At 39.8% G+C, this 16,120-nt stretch overlaps 1 protein-coding gene across 2 annotated transcripts in view; it reads right to left on the bottom strand.

Annotated features, from left to right (window-relative positions):
• Nucleotides 1–3,603: 3,603 nt before the first annotated feature.
• Nucleotides 3,604–16,120, bottom strand: part of LOC142391800 (E3 ubiquitin-protein ligase Midline-1-like) — a 56,519-nt gene continuing 44,002 nt past the window's right edge. For both annotated transcript variants that reach the window (XM_075477874.1, XM_075477873.1), the window contains exons 4-10: nt 12,589–12,696; nt 10,899–11,047; nt 9,924–10,051; nt 8,665–8,808; nt 6,265–6,426; nt 5,967–6,174; nt 3,604–5,879 (exon numbers count right to left, since the gene is read on the bottom strand). In XM_075477874.1, the coding sequence (XP_075333989.1) occupies nt 5,531–5,879; nt 5,967–6,174; nt 6,265–6,426; nt 8,665–8,808; nt 9,924–10,051; nt 10,899–11,047; nt 12,589–12,696 (1,248 nt within the window). In that variant the 3' untranslated portion in view covers nt 3,604–5,530. The remainder of the gene's footprint in view (nt 5,880–5,966; nt 6,175–6,264; nt 6,427–8,664; nt 8,809–9,923; nt 10,052–10,898; nt 11,048–12,588; nt 12,697–16,120) is intronic.

The raw sequence follows: 16,120 nt of genomic DNA on the forward strand, positions 1-16,120 counted from the left end.
AAAGAAAAAGGAGTAAAGAAAACGACCAGCAAGCTTCTGATTGCATATTGATTGCAAACTTGGCTGAAAAAGCCTCACGTCATGCTTTAACACATTTCCTCTGCCCATACCCAAACATGTGCACACCTATGGTCTGCAATCATGCATTTACTTGTGAGAATTTAAGTGTGGGTTAGTGGAATCACAGAATAACTGACAGAGAGCTAATGAGACGCACACAATTCATTCATTGATTCTTTCATTTAAGTGCAATAAAGTTTATCTCAGTAGGTATGAGCAGACTTATGAAGTCTAATAAAAGAACGTGGTCAATTTTAGTTCTCCAGAGCATGACCAGCGGGTCTATATTGGGTCTGTTTTAAGATGCATGGATCACTCATAGACTATCAATCGATTGCTTTGTCCTCGGAGAAACCCTTTTTTTCTTTGGGAAGTGCACCGACACAGACTTAAAGAGCTATTATTCGGTCACATCAGAGGAATTTAAACTGACTAGAATCTATTTACTGGAAACTTACCCTCAAACTAACCACTGCCTGACACAAGTCTTGGTAAAGAGAGCTAAGGAGTCACTCTGATGCCATTTACTGCACAGTCAGTTCAGTAACCTTCCTGCGGGGGCTTGTATTGTATGGATGTTTTCCTGAATCCTAACAGTGACATCTACTGGCCATTTAGGTGAGTGATTTCCCTGTGTTCAAAGGCTGCAGGCCATCTCAAGCATATCAAGCAGGAGACACTGATGAGAAATGAGCAAATTAATTATTTTCTTTCTCTTTTTTTTCCATTTTTAGCATAAACTAGGTAATCAATTTTCCACTTTGGAAGGAGTTGCTGTTATTCCTCGTCTTTTCATCTCAATATATGGACACTTTTATTACACTTTTGTTTGAAATGCAAAACTGGCAGCGGCACGGAGCAACTTATTCACCACACAGACACACACACAAGCACACTTGCATTTATGTACTGTATATTAGGATTGCTATTAGCAATGGAGTACATACACAGCCTTCCATTGCGCTTATTGGAGTCTGTCTGTGATGTTTCTTGGCTGCAAAAAAAAGAAGAGAAAAAATATCCTCCGGGGACTGCAGAGCCTCAAGAATGCCCAAACAAGTCCAGCTGCAGTGGCAGCAACACACACTGAACCAGCTCTGGCCTAATGCTTTGCACAAAAGTGGGACAGTGTTTGCCTGAAGGAGAATGAAGCGGTCTTATGAAGGGCGGTCAGCGGTTCAAATTCCCATGAGGATAAACTGAGTCACAGTCTCTGCGTCTTGTTAAACTCTACTGAAGGTGCCCTTCATACAAAAAAAAGAGAGAGAGTCTGTGTACGTTGCTGGACATTCCCATCAGTTCTCATGTGTGAATACAGCAGTACACAACTGCACATAGGCCAAGGTTGTGCAGGAGAACAACACAAACTCAGCAAATCCTTGGCTTGATAAAGGTTAATAAAATGGTTGTTCCTCAACCTTTGTGGGACATTTCAGCTGAGCGGTGAAATCCCAAGGCGTATTAAGTTACAGCATCGATTCTTTAAAATGTCACACAAAGTCTTGAATGAGAACACAAGAGGCTCAGCAAGCTCATTTAATTGCATTAAGTTTGAAGAAAAGGTCAGAATTTTACTTTATTTTATAAAGTAAATGAAATGACGATCACAGCAGTGAATATCAAGGATTACTTGAAGCATTGCCATGAATTGTCATTCCGTGTCATGATGGCTCCAGAGAACACAAAGGAATCCAACTTGCAAGGGTCCAAGTAATTTGATTTGATTCGCCAAAACACAAAAGTTCAGACCAGTCGGCCTTCTATAATGCAGCCCTGGATGGTAGTTCAATGAGGGAGATCTTATTTAGTTTACCTTCCCTTATCCCAGGGGATATTGACCTTTCACCCAGGTCAATATTGTGTTTTCATCATCTCAGTTTTCCCAGGCGCTCAAACTCATCTCATTTTTAACTCTGGTGGCACCACTCTGACATTACTCTTCATGTCCTCTTTTGTTTAATCCAATCAGCTTAACCTGTTCTTTTGATATCCTCTTTGTTCTCTTTGTTTATTCTCCTTTAGACTGTTCGAAGTCTCAGCCACCTGCTAACTTTTTTTGCACATACACCAGCACTGGAGTCTAAACTCTCGAGTCTTATCTTATTCCCTTTCTTTATTAATATACCTGCTTTTTTCCAAACACAAACATTTTAGAGCGCTTGTACACCAAGCAGACGTGAAGAACTAGCTTCAAGAGAAGGTTCACCAAGGTTCAGATGTGTCAGCTTGGTGTAGAAGGCCCTTTAATAATTCTCTACTGAATGATGAATTTAGTTCAGTTCTTTTATTTGATCTCTCTTTCTTGAGCTGGCAGATTCTGGTGGAGCAACAGTCAGCAGTGGCAGCACCTCATTGATCTGAATGGCTGAAGTTTGCTTTTGTAGGCTGGTGTGAGACATGAGCTCCTGATCACCTGCTTAGAAAGCTTTTTAAAAGCCCTTTGCCCTTTTTTTCAAACAAAGCTTCCACAGAGGTTTTAGCGTGTGGTTCTGAGTATCAAACCATCCAACACAGTACAGTACATGACAGAATAATTTCAGAAGCAACTTGTAAAAATGGGATGATTACGAAATGATCATGCTCTGCCTTTACTGAAACACCTCGTATTTTGACTCTGTATATATTTAATATGCAGTGAGTATTACTGGTGTCATAGATCTAACACTGTGAAACTGGTTGTGATAAAAACTAATTATAGACAGTTCCCCTGATGGCTTGGCTGCACTTTATTCCTGAATTTATATTCTGACACAATTTTACTGCCAACGTTAGCAAAGGAAAGTTATTCATACCACTATAAATATTTTAAATCTAGTGTATTTTATGTGGCAGCAGCAGTGAATCTTAGCATTGATGATGAACATTCATTCATCTGAGGTCCAGCATTGCTAACTTCAGCACAGCCCTCTGTATTGCAGGTCAAATTCCCACAAACACATCGGTTATTTGCGGATGGCGACCTGTAAATTGTCTTTGTGTCCTCTCTATTGTTTACTCAACGCGGCGCTGAGTAAACTCAAACCACTGAACCGTGTGAACGGCTCTCAAAGCCTCAGCTGATGTTACAGGATGGCAGCCTGGCGATGACCCCCTGGTGTCTAAGAACAATTGCTCCTGGAAAGTCAGGAAGAGCCCCAGATGTCTACCGGAAGTTCACATGATAAACTCGACAACTTCCTCTTCTGCAGGAAATTGACAAAGTAGGCTGAACTCCGGGCCTGCTGAGGTCTACGCTGACTGAGGAGTCTGACGTTGCCTGAATGATTCATCATGTGGAAGGAGGAGTACAAACACTGCCACGTGCAGCTGCAGTTCCATTATGAAATGAAATGTGGAGTACACTGTCAATATAAAATGACTGATTTAGCTAGCCTTAAATGAGGGCTTCACCGAGCTTTCAGAAGAGCGCTGGTAACCTTACTCAGAATAAAATGATAAAGTGTAAACCTATTGAGCTTTGGGGGCTGCTTTTCTTCCTTGAAATCCTAGAGATCCTCTCTTAACATTCTCAAATTCACATTTAATATATTTTAAAAGGAGACATTTAATGTTAAAAGAAGCAAAGTTTATTTCCCACTCTGTCATAGACTTATCTGAAACAACAGTGATGCAAGCATCTCCACAGTCAGACCAAATGACACCATGGTCATAATGTTTAAATGGAAACATTAAATTAAGCACTATATACTTGTATCAGATACAATGAAACACACAGTTCAATGTATTACAAACAAAACAAAGAAACAAAGAACACTCCATTTGTCCTTCATACTGTTAAATGGATTGGGTAACAAACCTGATCTCAGTCAGAAATACAACCAAATCTTTATATTTACATCAAAGAGTGAAATTCTGTCACTATTACACATTATTACATATTTCCCTAATTGAATGCAGGAGTATAGATTTGACTGTGTCCTGTTTTTGAAGTTTTGTCGCTAAGTTCTTACACTGTCAGCGACTGAACCTCATTCCGTCTCTTTATGTAGCCGCATTAAACAATTTCCAAATCAAGATTCAGCCGTTGACTGACGTGAAGAATGAGGTGCACACTATGGACATCATGTCTGTGCTGCAAGTCTGAGGAGAGCCCCATGCGCGTGTTATCTTATCAAAGTGAAATGTGTTTTTTTTTGAGAAAATGAAGTTCATTTTCAGATAGGGTGGGAAAGGACAAGTGGAAAAATGACACGTAAAGAATTGTAAGATGTTTTGCCAGAAAGTGTGTGGGGGGGGGGGGGGCTAAATGACACCCAAAGTGTGCATTTCGCCCCTTACCCTCCATTTACCTGGGGTTACAACTGTAACACAACTTACACATTATGCATCACGTGACCTTGTGGTGATAGAACAAAATTAACGTAACAGAGCACAACACTTTTTCAGTATGAATGCGTGTAAATTGCACAAAAAATGAATTCGACTTTTTTAAGCTACAAAACCATGAATAAAGTGTAACAATGTGCAAAGCAAGGTCTAAATTTAAGGGAATCTTGCATTTAATATTAGCTAAATGCTATTTCATCTTTATCACCTTTTAAAAATAATTCTGCATTTATTATCATAGACTAAAATTTATCTGAACAGACTACCATGGCTACTTTGGTTCCTTTTTTAATTAACAAGGTAAAAGATAAGGGAGACGGGCTGGGCTGCAAGGAATCTACAAAATATACTTCTGTTATTCAGCTCTTCCCAGCAATCAGGATTGATTACAGTGTACGTTTCTGTTTGTACGCACTGTCAGTACTTTAAGGGGTTTTCAAAGTGCTGTAGCTGAGAAGAGGATATATAAAAAGATAAAATTAGAAATGAATTTGTGGCTTGTGTCCTTGTTGCCTTCGTACATTGTATTAAACTCCAGAACCCGTAATGCCTTGGCCTAGGATTATCTATTCTGATACTAACCATCAGTCGTACACTGCTTCCAGTTTATTGTCATCCAGAAAAACTGGCTTTTCACAGAGCCTTTTAGTCTGACACAACATGTAACATCATCATATTTGCTCAAGAAAATCAACCCAAACTGATAATGACTTTTGGGAGGCTTAAACACGAACACCGCAGGCGTTTCTTCTTTAAAGCTGCACTAGGCGACTCAATAAACTCCAATGCTCATTTATCCTTTAAAAGAAAAAAGAAAAAGCCTGTCTATGATGATATTTCATATATATATATATGGTAGAAAACCAAATGGGGAAAAAAAGATGAATGAGCAACAGACAAGTCCAGCTTTTTTGAGGGAGTGTTCAATATTTTAGCTGCTGTTTGAGAGAGACAGTGTACATTTCTCTGTTTGGTCACTGGCTCCAGGTGTAACAGAGTGCATGAGCAGAATTTAATTTTGAAATTGAAGAAGAAGAAGAGGATATTTTCTTCTTCAGACAAACATGAGCATTTTCATAACTCTTTCCCAGTGCAGCTTCAAGGTTCTGAGTTTATGCTGACTAGTTCTTGTTCTCTATAGCCTTCAGTTGTTTGTTTCCAGTCTCTCTAGATGGTCTGGGATGGGCAGACCAGTAAGAATAGTCAGACACTTATTCCATACATTGAAGACGGGACAAACAGGCTGGACAAAAGAGACATTGAACGTGTGAAGGTGCTGGGAACCCACGGCATCGTAGAAGGTCAGGTATCCGGCATCGTAATCCAGCAGGACCCCGACGCGTCGCAGGTGGGGTGAAGGCTCAATGGCCAGCTCCTTGCTGTTGTGGCGAACCACCCAAGAGTTGTTGCAGCGGCAAAGCACCCAAGAGGCTGAGTTCTTGCCAATCCACTCATGCTTAGGGGCAGATTTGTAGGCAATGCCAACAGCGTACCTGTGAAGGAGAATATAATTCAGCTTTTACTGGAAGCTTTGCTCAAATGAACTCTATAGATTATCAATGAAAGGGTGTGGTTCTTACCATGTACTCCCTCCAATGAGGGCCTCCCAGTAGTGACGCCCGCTATCAATGTAGACATTTCCCACCACACCGTAGCTGCTCTGGCTGGAGAACCGATCCTGGCTGTGGCCTTTCTTGGACGTGGTTTCATCCCTCTCCACCGTGAGGTTATCGTGGGAGACCTTCAGCTTCTTGTGAGCAGTTTTGGGGTCCAGCTTGAATGGCTGGCCTGGTTGTAAAATGGATACGTTTGAAAATTATATTACACACACGCACACACAAAAAAACATAACTTCAGTTAAAGTCCTCATTTTCTTACTGTTGGTCTTCAGGGTCCCTGGTTCACTGCTCCTGCTTCCCGCTTGGTTAATAGCCTTGACGACAAAAATATACTTGGTGCCGCTCTGTAGACCATGCACTGTGTAGTGGTTCTGTTTGATGTTAGGAACAATCATCCAACTTTCCAATGAGTTACACAGACCTTGGTGGAGAAGGAAAGTTGTTAAGTAAGTAGAATATATACACTATGTTTATATTGGGTAGAGGAAAGTTTCTGCCTTCTCCAATAATTACGCTACCCAAAAAATTCGCACAATTACGCAATTATTTAATTCCTGAAAGGAGTGATGGGATTTCTGCTGTGAGACAGCACAGTGCTATATGGAAAAGGTTTTGTGAGAGTAGGAACAGGTGAGAGGGTGAGAAAAGGCACAAGAGGAACAATTCACACCTTGTTGCCTTCCTAAAGCTTCCTAGCTTAGCATAGTAGGCTACCATGATATCAGTGCAATTTGCTCTGTTTAATATATCTTAAATCTACTATTCAGGTGGACTAACAATAGGACTAATGGCTAGATGTGCAATATTTCTAACCAACTGCATTGAGAAGTGGTTGATTTGTGGTGACTGAGGTAGTTTATAAGACATTTAAGACTATATACTCAACAAAGTGCCTCCTGCTTAAAAATTGTGTGCTGCAAAATGCTAGAAATAAAGCAACCTGCAGTTTCATACCAATCAAACACACATTTGCTGACAAGAAATGATCAAATTTGTTTTCTACTCATACATTTCCAACATGTAATCCAATTCACAAGGCTGTGCTAAACAGCATAAGCACAGGAGTTAAGGATGTTGTTTTTGTGTTATTATCATTGCATTAGCATTACAAGACTTCCACTTCTTGCATAATGATTCATGTGAATGGCTCCAGGGGGAATTGTCTGCCATTTGCCTTGGATGCCGACAGCAAAACCTCTGTCATTTACGGATATGATAATGGGGGAGAGAGAAAACATCACAGCATCTTACTAAAGAGAAAGAGACAGGGATTTGACACCAAGAGGGAAATAAAGTGTCACATTAGTATAATAAATGTCAGCTCTTCATATGCTTTAAACAGGAAGTAATGAGAGGGTTATGACAAAAGGTGGAAGCTTGTAAAGATGGGAGGAATGAACAAAGTAACAAATCCCTTATCATATAGAGTTCAAGCCAAAGGAAATGGCATAAAGGCAAAGGGGAGGGAAATAATTAAAGGATAGTCAATTTATGCAGTGGTGTCTTTGAATCTTAAAAAGAGAATTTGAAGAAAAAAAAAGAATAAAAGACAGATTAAAGGCGGCTTGTCGTCAGAAGCATTGACCCCATTTTCTTCCTTGTAAATGACAGTGTGTTCAAGATTTCCTGGGTCTTGTGTGTATTTGAGTAAATGTTTATGTGTGCGTATACTGCATGTCTGTTGTTGTTCTACAGGACATTGTGTCACTAAGTGTGTGTCTTTGATGCCGACTGGTTTTCTCACTGTCATCTCACCTAATGCAATGTCTCAATCCTTCAGTAGCATTTAAACCTGATGTTTGCATGCACAGATGAAAGGATTTCACATATCTGTTAACGTATAATCCACTGTATATTCACAAGACATTACAAATGTCTACATTTGTGCATTATGCAGCCAGAATTTCAAAGTAGCACATCTGCCACTTTGAATTCCAGAAAGAGTCACTGGACCACTTTCACAAAACAAGTTTATGCACATTTGGGAATCAGAAAGTCTCACATGTCTTTTGCGTAATTGTGAATGCATTGAATTGCATAATTACTGTGCCCAAAAGCATACAGGATTATATTATATAGAAAACCTGAGAAAGTTGTATTGCTGTCAGACAAATTGAATCTTTTTTTTTAGTTTTGAGAATTGAATTACACTCAAAACGAAGGAAAGGAACTGTTAAAAATGCAACATCTGTAGTCAATCGTGATTTATCTTATCAAATCACAACATATCGTACATCTATTTTCAACACAGTATCAATAGTTCATTCTTTTAATAAGAAACTTTAACCTTAAGCATTCTGGCTCTGCCCAAAACTACTGAATTTCTTATGCCACAAACCATATTTATAATGTAAGAGTCTAGAAGAACCATAAGTGCTTGAACAAGATATATGCCACTGCTACAGCTGCAACCCCCTGTGTGTGAAAGAGCACCTCCTCAGGAAATGTGCTTTACAGTTTGAAAAGCACTTCACTTAAAGACCCCCACCATCTTTTGATAGTGAATTCATCTAGTGTTGCAAATAGCCCCATTTTTACACAAAAACTCAAGTGCCTCTTCATTGTAAGCGAGACTGAACAGTGTTTTTGAAATCCAAACCTTGAAAATCCATTCATTCCAATCTGATTGGAGCCTCCATTGTGATCCAGAAACACTTACTGGCAATGTTGGACTGTCCAGTGAAGATAGCATACTGGAGCTCATAGGACACCACCGTAAATTCATCATCGGACGTCCAGTGGACACTGATGGTGTCGTAGGAGGCTGTGCACAACTCTTCCCTTATGGACGGCGCACTTGGAGCTGTAGGGAATGAAGAAGAGACATTAACCTTCAGCCCTAATTATTTATTCTGTTTGGCGAAAGTTGCAAATTGCATTAATGATATACCAAATTGATGACACACTTAAAGGATGTCAGTTTTTACAACAACTGTAGCCCTAATTAACCTTGCACGTGTTCATTTGGCTCAATTTATGAGTTTACAAGCTTCATTAAATCCAAGATGGAAGATGCTCTTTCCAGTACAGTGGTTGAAGATTAAAACAATGCAGAAGGTAAATCATTAAATATCGAGATTAAAAAGCAGGTTGCATTAACAGAGGGGGAACAGTTCATATCACAGTCCTTTTAGCAGTAACACTTGTGTCATTACATAACCAGGGACAATAGATTGGCTATTTTTCGCTCACATATTGAGTTTCATAGGTTAACTAATATGTTGTTGTGGCGTTTTTTTTGCTCTACTGAGAAATAAATAACAAATATCCCCTTTGTATTAAATTCATGAAGCCACATGTAGAAAGAGAATGGACTGAGGTAAAGAAACAGAGATACAACAGCCCGGTTTAAATTGATTGTAAAGCCACTTCCTATCGCTTTCTGTGTCTGTCATTTGTCCCCACTCCCGAGCCTTCTGTCATGAGTGGCTGCACAGAGTGGAGTGATTCAGACTGATTCACTCAGTGAAAGGCCCTCCAGCGAAGCCTTCATGCTTCGCAGAGAATAAATATGAGCCAGCCATTTTCACAGACCTTCAAAACCACTGCTCGTGATGCCTTTCCTTTTTCTCCCTGGTGTGCTCATAATTCACACTGTGACATTTAGATGGGTCCCAGCAAATGGGACAAAGGAAATTAATGTTGAAAATTAATTTAGGCGTTAATAGGATGGGATCAGTTACTTCAAATGCATTGCAAGAAGAGAGAGACTTCAAAGGAGTCTAAAAAAATAATCCAAATTTAAAAAAGGAATCCTTAATTTGCAGCAATATTTAGGTTTTATGGCCCATGAGGAATGATATCAAAGGACTGGCTATAAATGCAGAGCATTTTGTTTGTCACTCCTTGATTAAAGAAGGCATCGTGAGATGATAGTGAACATGAACTCAAATAACAGTTACAAACATCAAGGTTTACCAGTGAGGTAATCCAGATTCTCCAGCAACTTCTTCTCTCTGGTGAAGTCCAGAGCAAAGGTGTCGAACGTGTCGGTGAGGTGTATCTCAGGGATCAGAACTTGGGTCGAAGCAGTTGCCATGGAAACCCTAGTAGAAATTTGTAACTTTAAACAGGCTGCAACTGCAGTTATTGTCATGCATACAATTCTAGCATTTTGCCTCAGATCAGATATGATGGGGTAACGGATGCAGACCGACCCCCTCAAACATCCATCACTTTAAAAGTAGTTTAATGGGAAATAGTCAGAAAAGAATGATGTTCATTCCGGGTTGGAAATTAGTTGATGTCTCAAGTTGAGGAGTTCGGGACTGTTTCCGAGACCTCTGTACTGTGGTCGCTGAGCTAGTCTGTCATGGTGGTCTATCGTTCTTGCAACTATTGGCCAAATACTGCAGATATAAGGCAGTGGAAAGTAGCATTCAAAATAGTGCCTGGGCTCAGCCTTGGAATTCAGAGTAGAGACATTGTTCCTCCATACATAAAGGAGTCCATTGCGATGATTTAGACAACTGACTGAGATGTTACCCGGACACCTATAAAGTCTTTTGGGTATGTCCGGTGAGGAGGACACCCAGGACATGCTGGAGAGATTGTCAGGACCCCTACAATCAGCCTCCAAATGAGTAACACTCAGCCAATTATTTCCAAAATGAAACGACTTTTAGAAGGACAAACGGATTATAATTTATTTTTTCTGTCATGAGGATACACATGTTTGATGATATACAATTGCCAAATCAATTAGTCAGCAAGCTGAAGCAGAGCTGGGGATTAGATTTGGCTAAACAAAAGCTGAAATCCCTCTTCACTATTTAGACTTTTGGCAATTTTCAGATTGTCTCTCAACATGTGTTTTTGTCTCCTTCGAGCTAGACTTTTGCGTGTCGTGCTGAATGATCCCGGCATGTGTGGGCAGCATGTCGGCTTTCTGACCTCTCATTGATGCACTTGGCTGTCTGCAGGAAGCGAGCGTGATCGGTTTCTTTCAGTGTCTGATCAGCCTGTGTGATGAGGGCAGAGGACCTCTCGATGCACTGCTTGCAGTTGGAAATCTGTTGGGTGAGCTTTCGAATCCTTTGAGCCTGGAAACATTGACAAAAAGATTTCTCAGAGTGCTTTTAAGATGGGTCAAACAGTCAGGGCAATGATGCATGAAAAGGGCTTCGGCCAGTTTAGGGTGCTGCGGATCAATGGGGATGAGAACGTAATCAGAGACGGGAAACGATCCAAAACAATGGGGTCTTACGGGTACATTAAGTCACTAATACACAAAAAGGTCAAATCCAGGATTGACTGATGTAGGAAGTCATCATTTCAGTCATGTCTTCTTAATTGGTATCAATTACAAAGAAGATAAATCATTGGAAAGGGCAAGAATGCATCCATCTTTGTTAGCTAAAGTTATAAGTACTGAGACCTGATTTATTTTTTTTAACTCCATCGTGTCTCTTTTTCTAAAAGGGTTGGTTTTGAAGCTTCACTCTTTTGATACTGTGAAGATAAATTAATCTGACACTTCAAAGAAAAATTATCTCCATGTTGTACACTAATCAAACAAACTGTGAATGTGATCGTACAGCAAAGCTTCATGTAAAAACCTGTTTGTTGAAGAAGAGAGTTATCAAAGACCTTTTTGGCATAGATTCTAAGTACAGAAGTTAAGCTTCCCATGCCTCAGTTTAAAGTAACATTTTCAGCCATGTCGATGATTCCACTGCATGCAAATGTGGGATTTCACCTCCCCTTGTCTGCCACTCACTTCCGCTCCCTCTCTCTATGAGCAACGATTTAGGCAGATTGAGGTCAGTGGTTAGATTGAGGTCAAATGGCATTTCAGCAGTTTGGCTTGTAAAAAATATCACAACACAACGGAAACTTTCTCTCTGGAAAGATTTGGTTGCAATCATGATGACCACCACCAAAAATGAACTAGAGGAAAAGGCAAATAATTTGATTTCATGTTTTCTTCTTCAATGATACAAGCTGAAAACCCCAACATCACATGAAAAAAAAAATAATAATTCGAAAGCATTCCAAGTCTCATCAGAAGCAGCTTAGGAAATCATCCGGGTTTAGAGTACAAGCAAACATCCCCTCCATATGCTCTGGGATCTACTTTTGGCCAGTCTGACTGCTTCCCCCCGTCTGCTCAGAATGTGTTGCAGGGTCTGGATCGCAGGCATCAAAACAGTTTGCCATCTGTTAGTTGTTAAAAGATCAAGTCAATGAGGTATTCCATTGGACGTTAAGTTAGGTTCTAATGGTATCTTAAAGTGATATCAGTGTGTTTACAAAGTGATTAATGAATCAAGATGAGAGTTCATTTATTTTTACTGGATATTACGTTGTGTTATTATTGATATATGATCTGCAGTGGTTGACTGATGAAAACATGTTGATATTAAAAAAGTACTTTAAATTAGTAGCTTCTAAAATTAAATACCTGAGAAAAAGACCCATTATTGGCCTTAATATGGGGAAAAAAAATCCAATGTATTCAGGCCCAATTTAATTCAAAATAAATTACAATCTTCAAAACGAAAAAATAAAAGAGAACATTGAGGAAAATTAAACATAATTGGTATGTGCTGTCACTCTTCACCCTTCTGAGTTTTCATCTCACCTTCCCCTCTTTGATCTTGCTGCCAATGATCTGCCTCCTCTGCTGTATGATGTCAATCAGGACATCACACTCCTCCAGAAGCTTGCCCTCCTGGCGGGACGCATTCACCTGAGAGCCAGTTCACACATAGCATTAGATCAACAAAAGGAGTGATGAAGGGTAAGGAAGGGACTGTAGGGGGGGTGTATGTGTCGTGGCTCCACATCATGATGAGCGACAGGGTGTTATTTTTATCCATCATCCTGTCTGAAAGCAGAGACTGGAGGAAGTTGAGGCATATCCAGCATATTTCACCTCCTGCTGTCCTGAGGGCTGAGTAATAAAATAAGCAGGAAGTATTGTGGCAGACGAGACATGCTGAGAAACCAGACACCGGAGGCATTAAAAATCACTCCTTATTTACTATATAATGCATTATATTCAAGACAAAATATATACAATACAATGGTTCTCACTGTGCCCACATACTTCATGCTTATAACCCCTTGATTTAGTTGATAGATGTTCAAGCTGCCATTGTGGGACTCCACATTTGCAAAGTGAGATTTCATGTTGTCAAACTAGTCAGGAGTTCATCACAACCCGTAGAAGCAGAACTGCCTTCTGTAGAGGAGGTGAAATGAGAAAATTGTTGATCTAATTTCTGATGAATCTGTCACCATTCTTGAGTTTCTGTCTGGTTTGCAGGCAGAATTTATTCCAGATTTATTGTGAGCAAATATCAAAGTGCTTCTAAAACATTCATTTGGATTCATGACTTTGAAATTGACAACAAAAGCTGGCAAAATATTAGAAATGCATGTAGTTTTGTACTGTGTACATATCCAAATGTGCCACAGCTAACACTTTAGCCTTTTCTCTGGATGTCAGTAATTAAGAAGCACCAATAACTTTATTTCTATCAATTCAGCAGTTTGGTCTGCAGCAAAAACAATAAAGAAGCAAAAGAAATGTCAAGAAAAGACAAGAAAAAAATGCTTTGGAAACCAGGAAATGGTCCCAGTTACTTGTATATCCTGCCTGAAAGAATAAACAGCAAGAGAAAAGACACGTTTTAGTTTCTGTGGCTGTAAATTTAAACATCTGGTTGCCTCAAATCCCACAGATGGCAATTAAGATTAACAGAGATGATTTAATTTAGTTGGAGGTGTTAAGGAAAAACAATGCAGCTGATTACATTCAAGGTTGTTCTGCCATGAGGGTCCTTGGAAGAAAAACAGCACTGAGTGTACATTGTGAGGTATTTGATTCATGTTGCAGTTGGACGCTTTACAGTCCAATCTGGCTATAAAAGTTGTTTCACGTCCACTTATAAGACTGCAGGTCCTAACATAATGTGTAATTTCTCATTGTGGTCATTCCAGGCGGTCCTTTCACCACCTTGTAAAGTGTTTTCTCGCTGCAGCAAAGCGATAGCACTGGGAGCAATGAAAGGGAAGTATGACGCGAGTGTTACCACGCCAACGAGAAATCCCGCCGTTATTCAGACAAACGTACAGTCTCTCTTGCAAACACACATCTACGCTGACAGGTGTTTTAATAATGACATCATGGGGAGCCGTTTACCTTTCCTCCACAAAGCCAAACAAGCCTGGAAAGGACTTCCATTGCATCCTCAGAGTCCCTTCCCAACCAGCATTTATGTGATTTTCTGGAAACGCGTTGCCAAAAGAAACAGTTTGCCTCTTAGATTACATGGCAGTGCTTATGTGAGACATGCTGAGCAGAAAGCCTGAACTCTGTTGTACGGCAGTGCTTCTGCATCTGTCTTTGGAGCTCTGCTAATTAGTTTCTCTGACATTACTGTGAAGCAGCTTACATCTGTTTTGACTGTGTGGCATATTGTACGCAAATTAGACAAAAAAAAAAAAATTATTTTATAGTTTAAGTAGAATCTTATCTAAATAGAAACCAAAAAGGCACGTGCTGAGTTTCATCCATTTCTTTGGAAGTCAGTTCGATTAATGTCTCGCAGTGTTTGCATATTTTGCTGCACTCGTGTCCCAGTGAGTCAGTCATGCCTTCCAAGAGCTGATAAACAACACAACTAAAATGAGAAGGTGATGAAAAATCTTTGAATATTTTGGCTAAGACTGTCCATTTAGTTTGCCATGAGGCTCTCGTCCGATCTCTCTAACTTTCTATGACACACCTTCAACTCTCTGCGTTCAAAGGAGGCATTCTGCATCCAAAAATATCCCAGTGTTGTGGTTTGTGACCAGAATAATCATGGGACGTGTACAGATGAGCAGCATCTAATGATTGTGGGCAGAGTCTTCTGTAGCATATGATCAGCATGACAGATTATAGCCTGACATGAGAATTAAGTGATGACTATAACCATGCTCAAATGATTCAAAGCTGGAGGATATTCCAACTTTGGACATACCGATGAGCCTACAGGATGAAGAATGCACAGATAAGCACTAGCAGCCAAAATGCTAGTAGAAAGTACAACTTCTCTTACTTGTTATGTTTTCCGTATATTAAAAGTCTTAAAATCAGGCTTAGTTTCTGACACATTGTGATAGGTCATGGGAAGGTGTTGAAATGTATTTACAAAAGGTTTTAAAATCTTCCACATTTGCATGAGTAGTCTGACTTGTGACATTTTCAAATTCAACAATGACATTGCAACCATTGAAATGTAGGATTGATTATTAGCACTTCATCAGGTCAGCGTGGTGGAATCTTTCTAGATTGATTTTTCCTCGGGAGTAGTACATTTCTTTACATTTACCCATCTGTGCAAGCACAGGGTTATCATCAATCCAGAAACTGAACGTCACTGAGGCGCAGAGCTTCACTAATCTAACTTAAATGCTTTGAATTATAGTTATTTATTGATACTGGTTAACATGCCTCATTAATTCTTAATTTACATATGATGGATGCATATTTAATTGTACTTTACAGTTGCTATGAAATATAGCATTATCATATAAATCCACAGTAAATATCCAGACATTCATTCCAATGCATATTCACTGACGATGTGCATGTTCTACAGCATCATGCTAAAAAAAACAGTTGATGCCTCTGCTCAGGCTTAAACTAAGCCAGGTGTTTTCTTGTACATGTTGAGATGAAAGACTTGTCTTTCCTGCATTCCAAATGAGAAACCAAATAATGTTTTAATTTAGTGTGCCTTCCCTAAACTGCTCTGTAATGATGTCCTATTTTCAAACATGCAAACGGCAGGGGAGCGGGGTCCCAGCGTGGTTCGGGCAGGAGATTCTAACAACATAAAACACGATGTCAGCTGAATGAGCGTGCATATAAAATGTGCTGGAGGGGCACAAAACTGCGGGTGCAGCCCAGACAGTGAGCCAGGGGAACCGGATGTCAGTTTGGCATCTTGTTTTTTAGAACATGTCTCAGCAGTTATCTTGAGAGAAGTTTTTAATCCAATGTCAAATATTCAGAAATCTCTTCAGCAGCACACAATATGCTGCTTCTATGTACAGGGCTCTGCGCCATGTGCATGTCAGATTTGTGCATGTATTTTTGGCTCATGATCATCTTTTGTTTT

The sequence above is a fragment of the Odontesthes bonariensis genome, chromosome 11 (genome assembly GCF_027942865.1).
Source record: "Odontesthes bonariensis isolate fOdoBon6 chromosome 11, fOdoBon6.hap1, whole genome shotgun sequence".
Taxonomy (NCBI): domain Eukaryota; kingdom Metazoa; phylum Chordata; class Actinopteri; order Atheriniformes; family Atherinopsidae; genus Odontesthes; species Odontesthes bonariensis.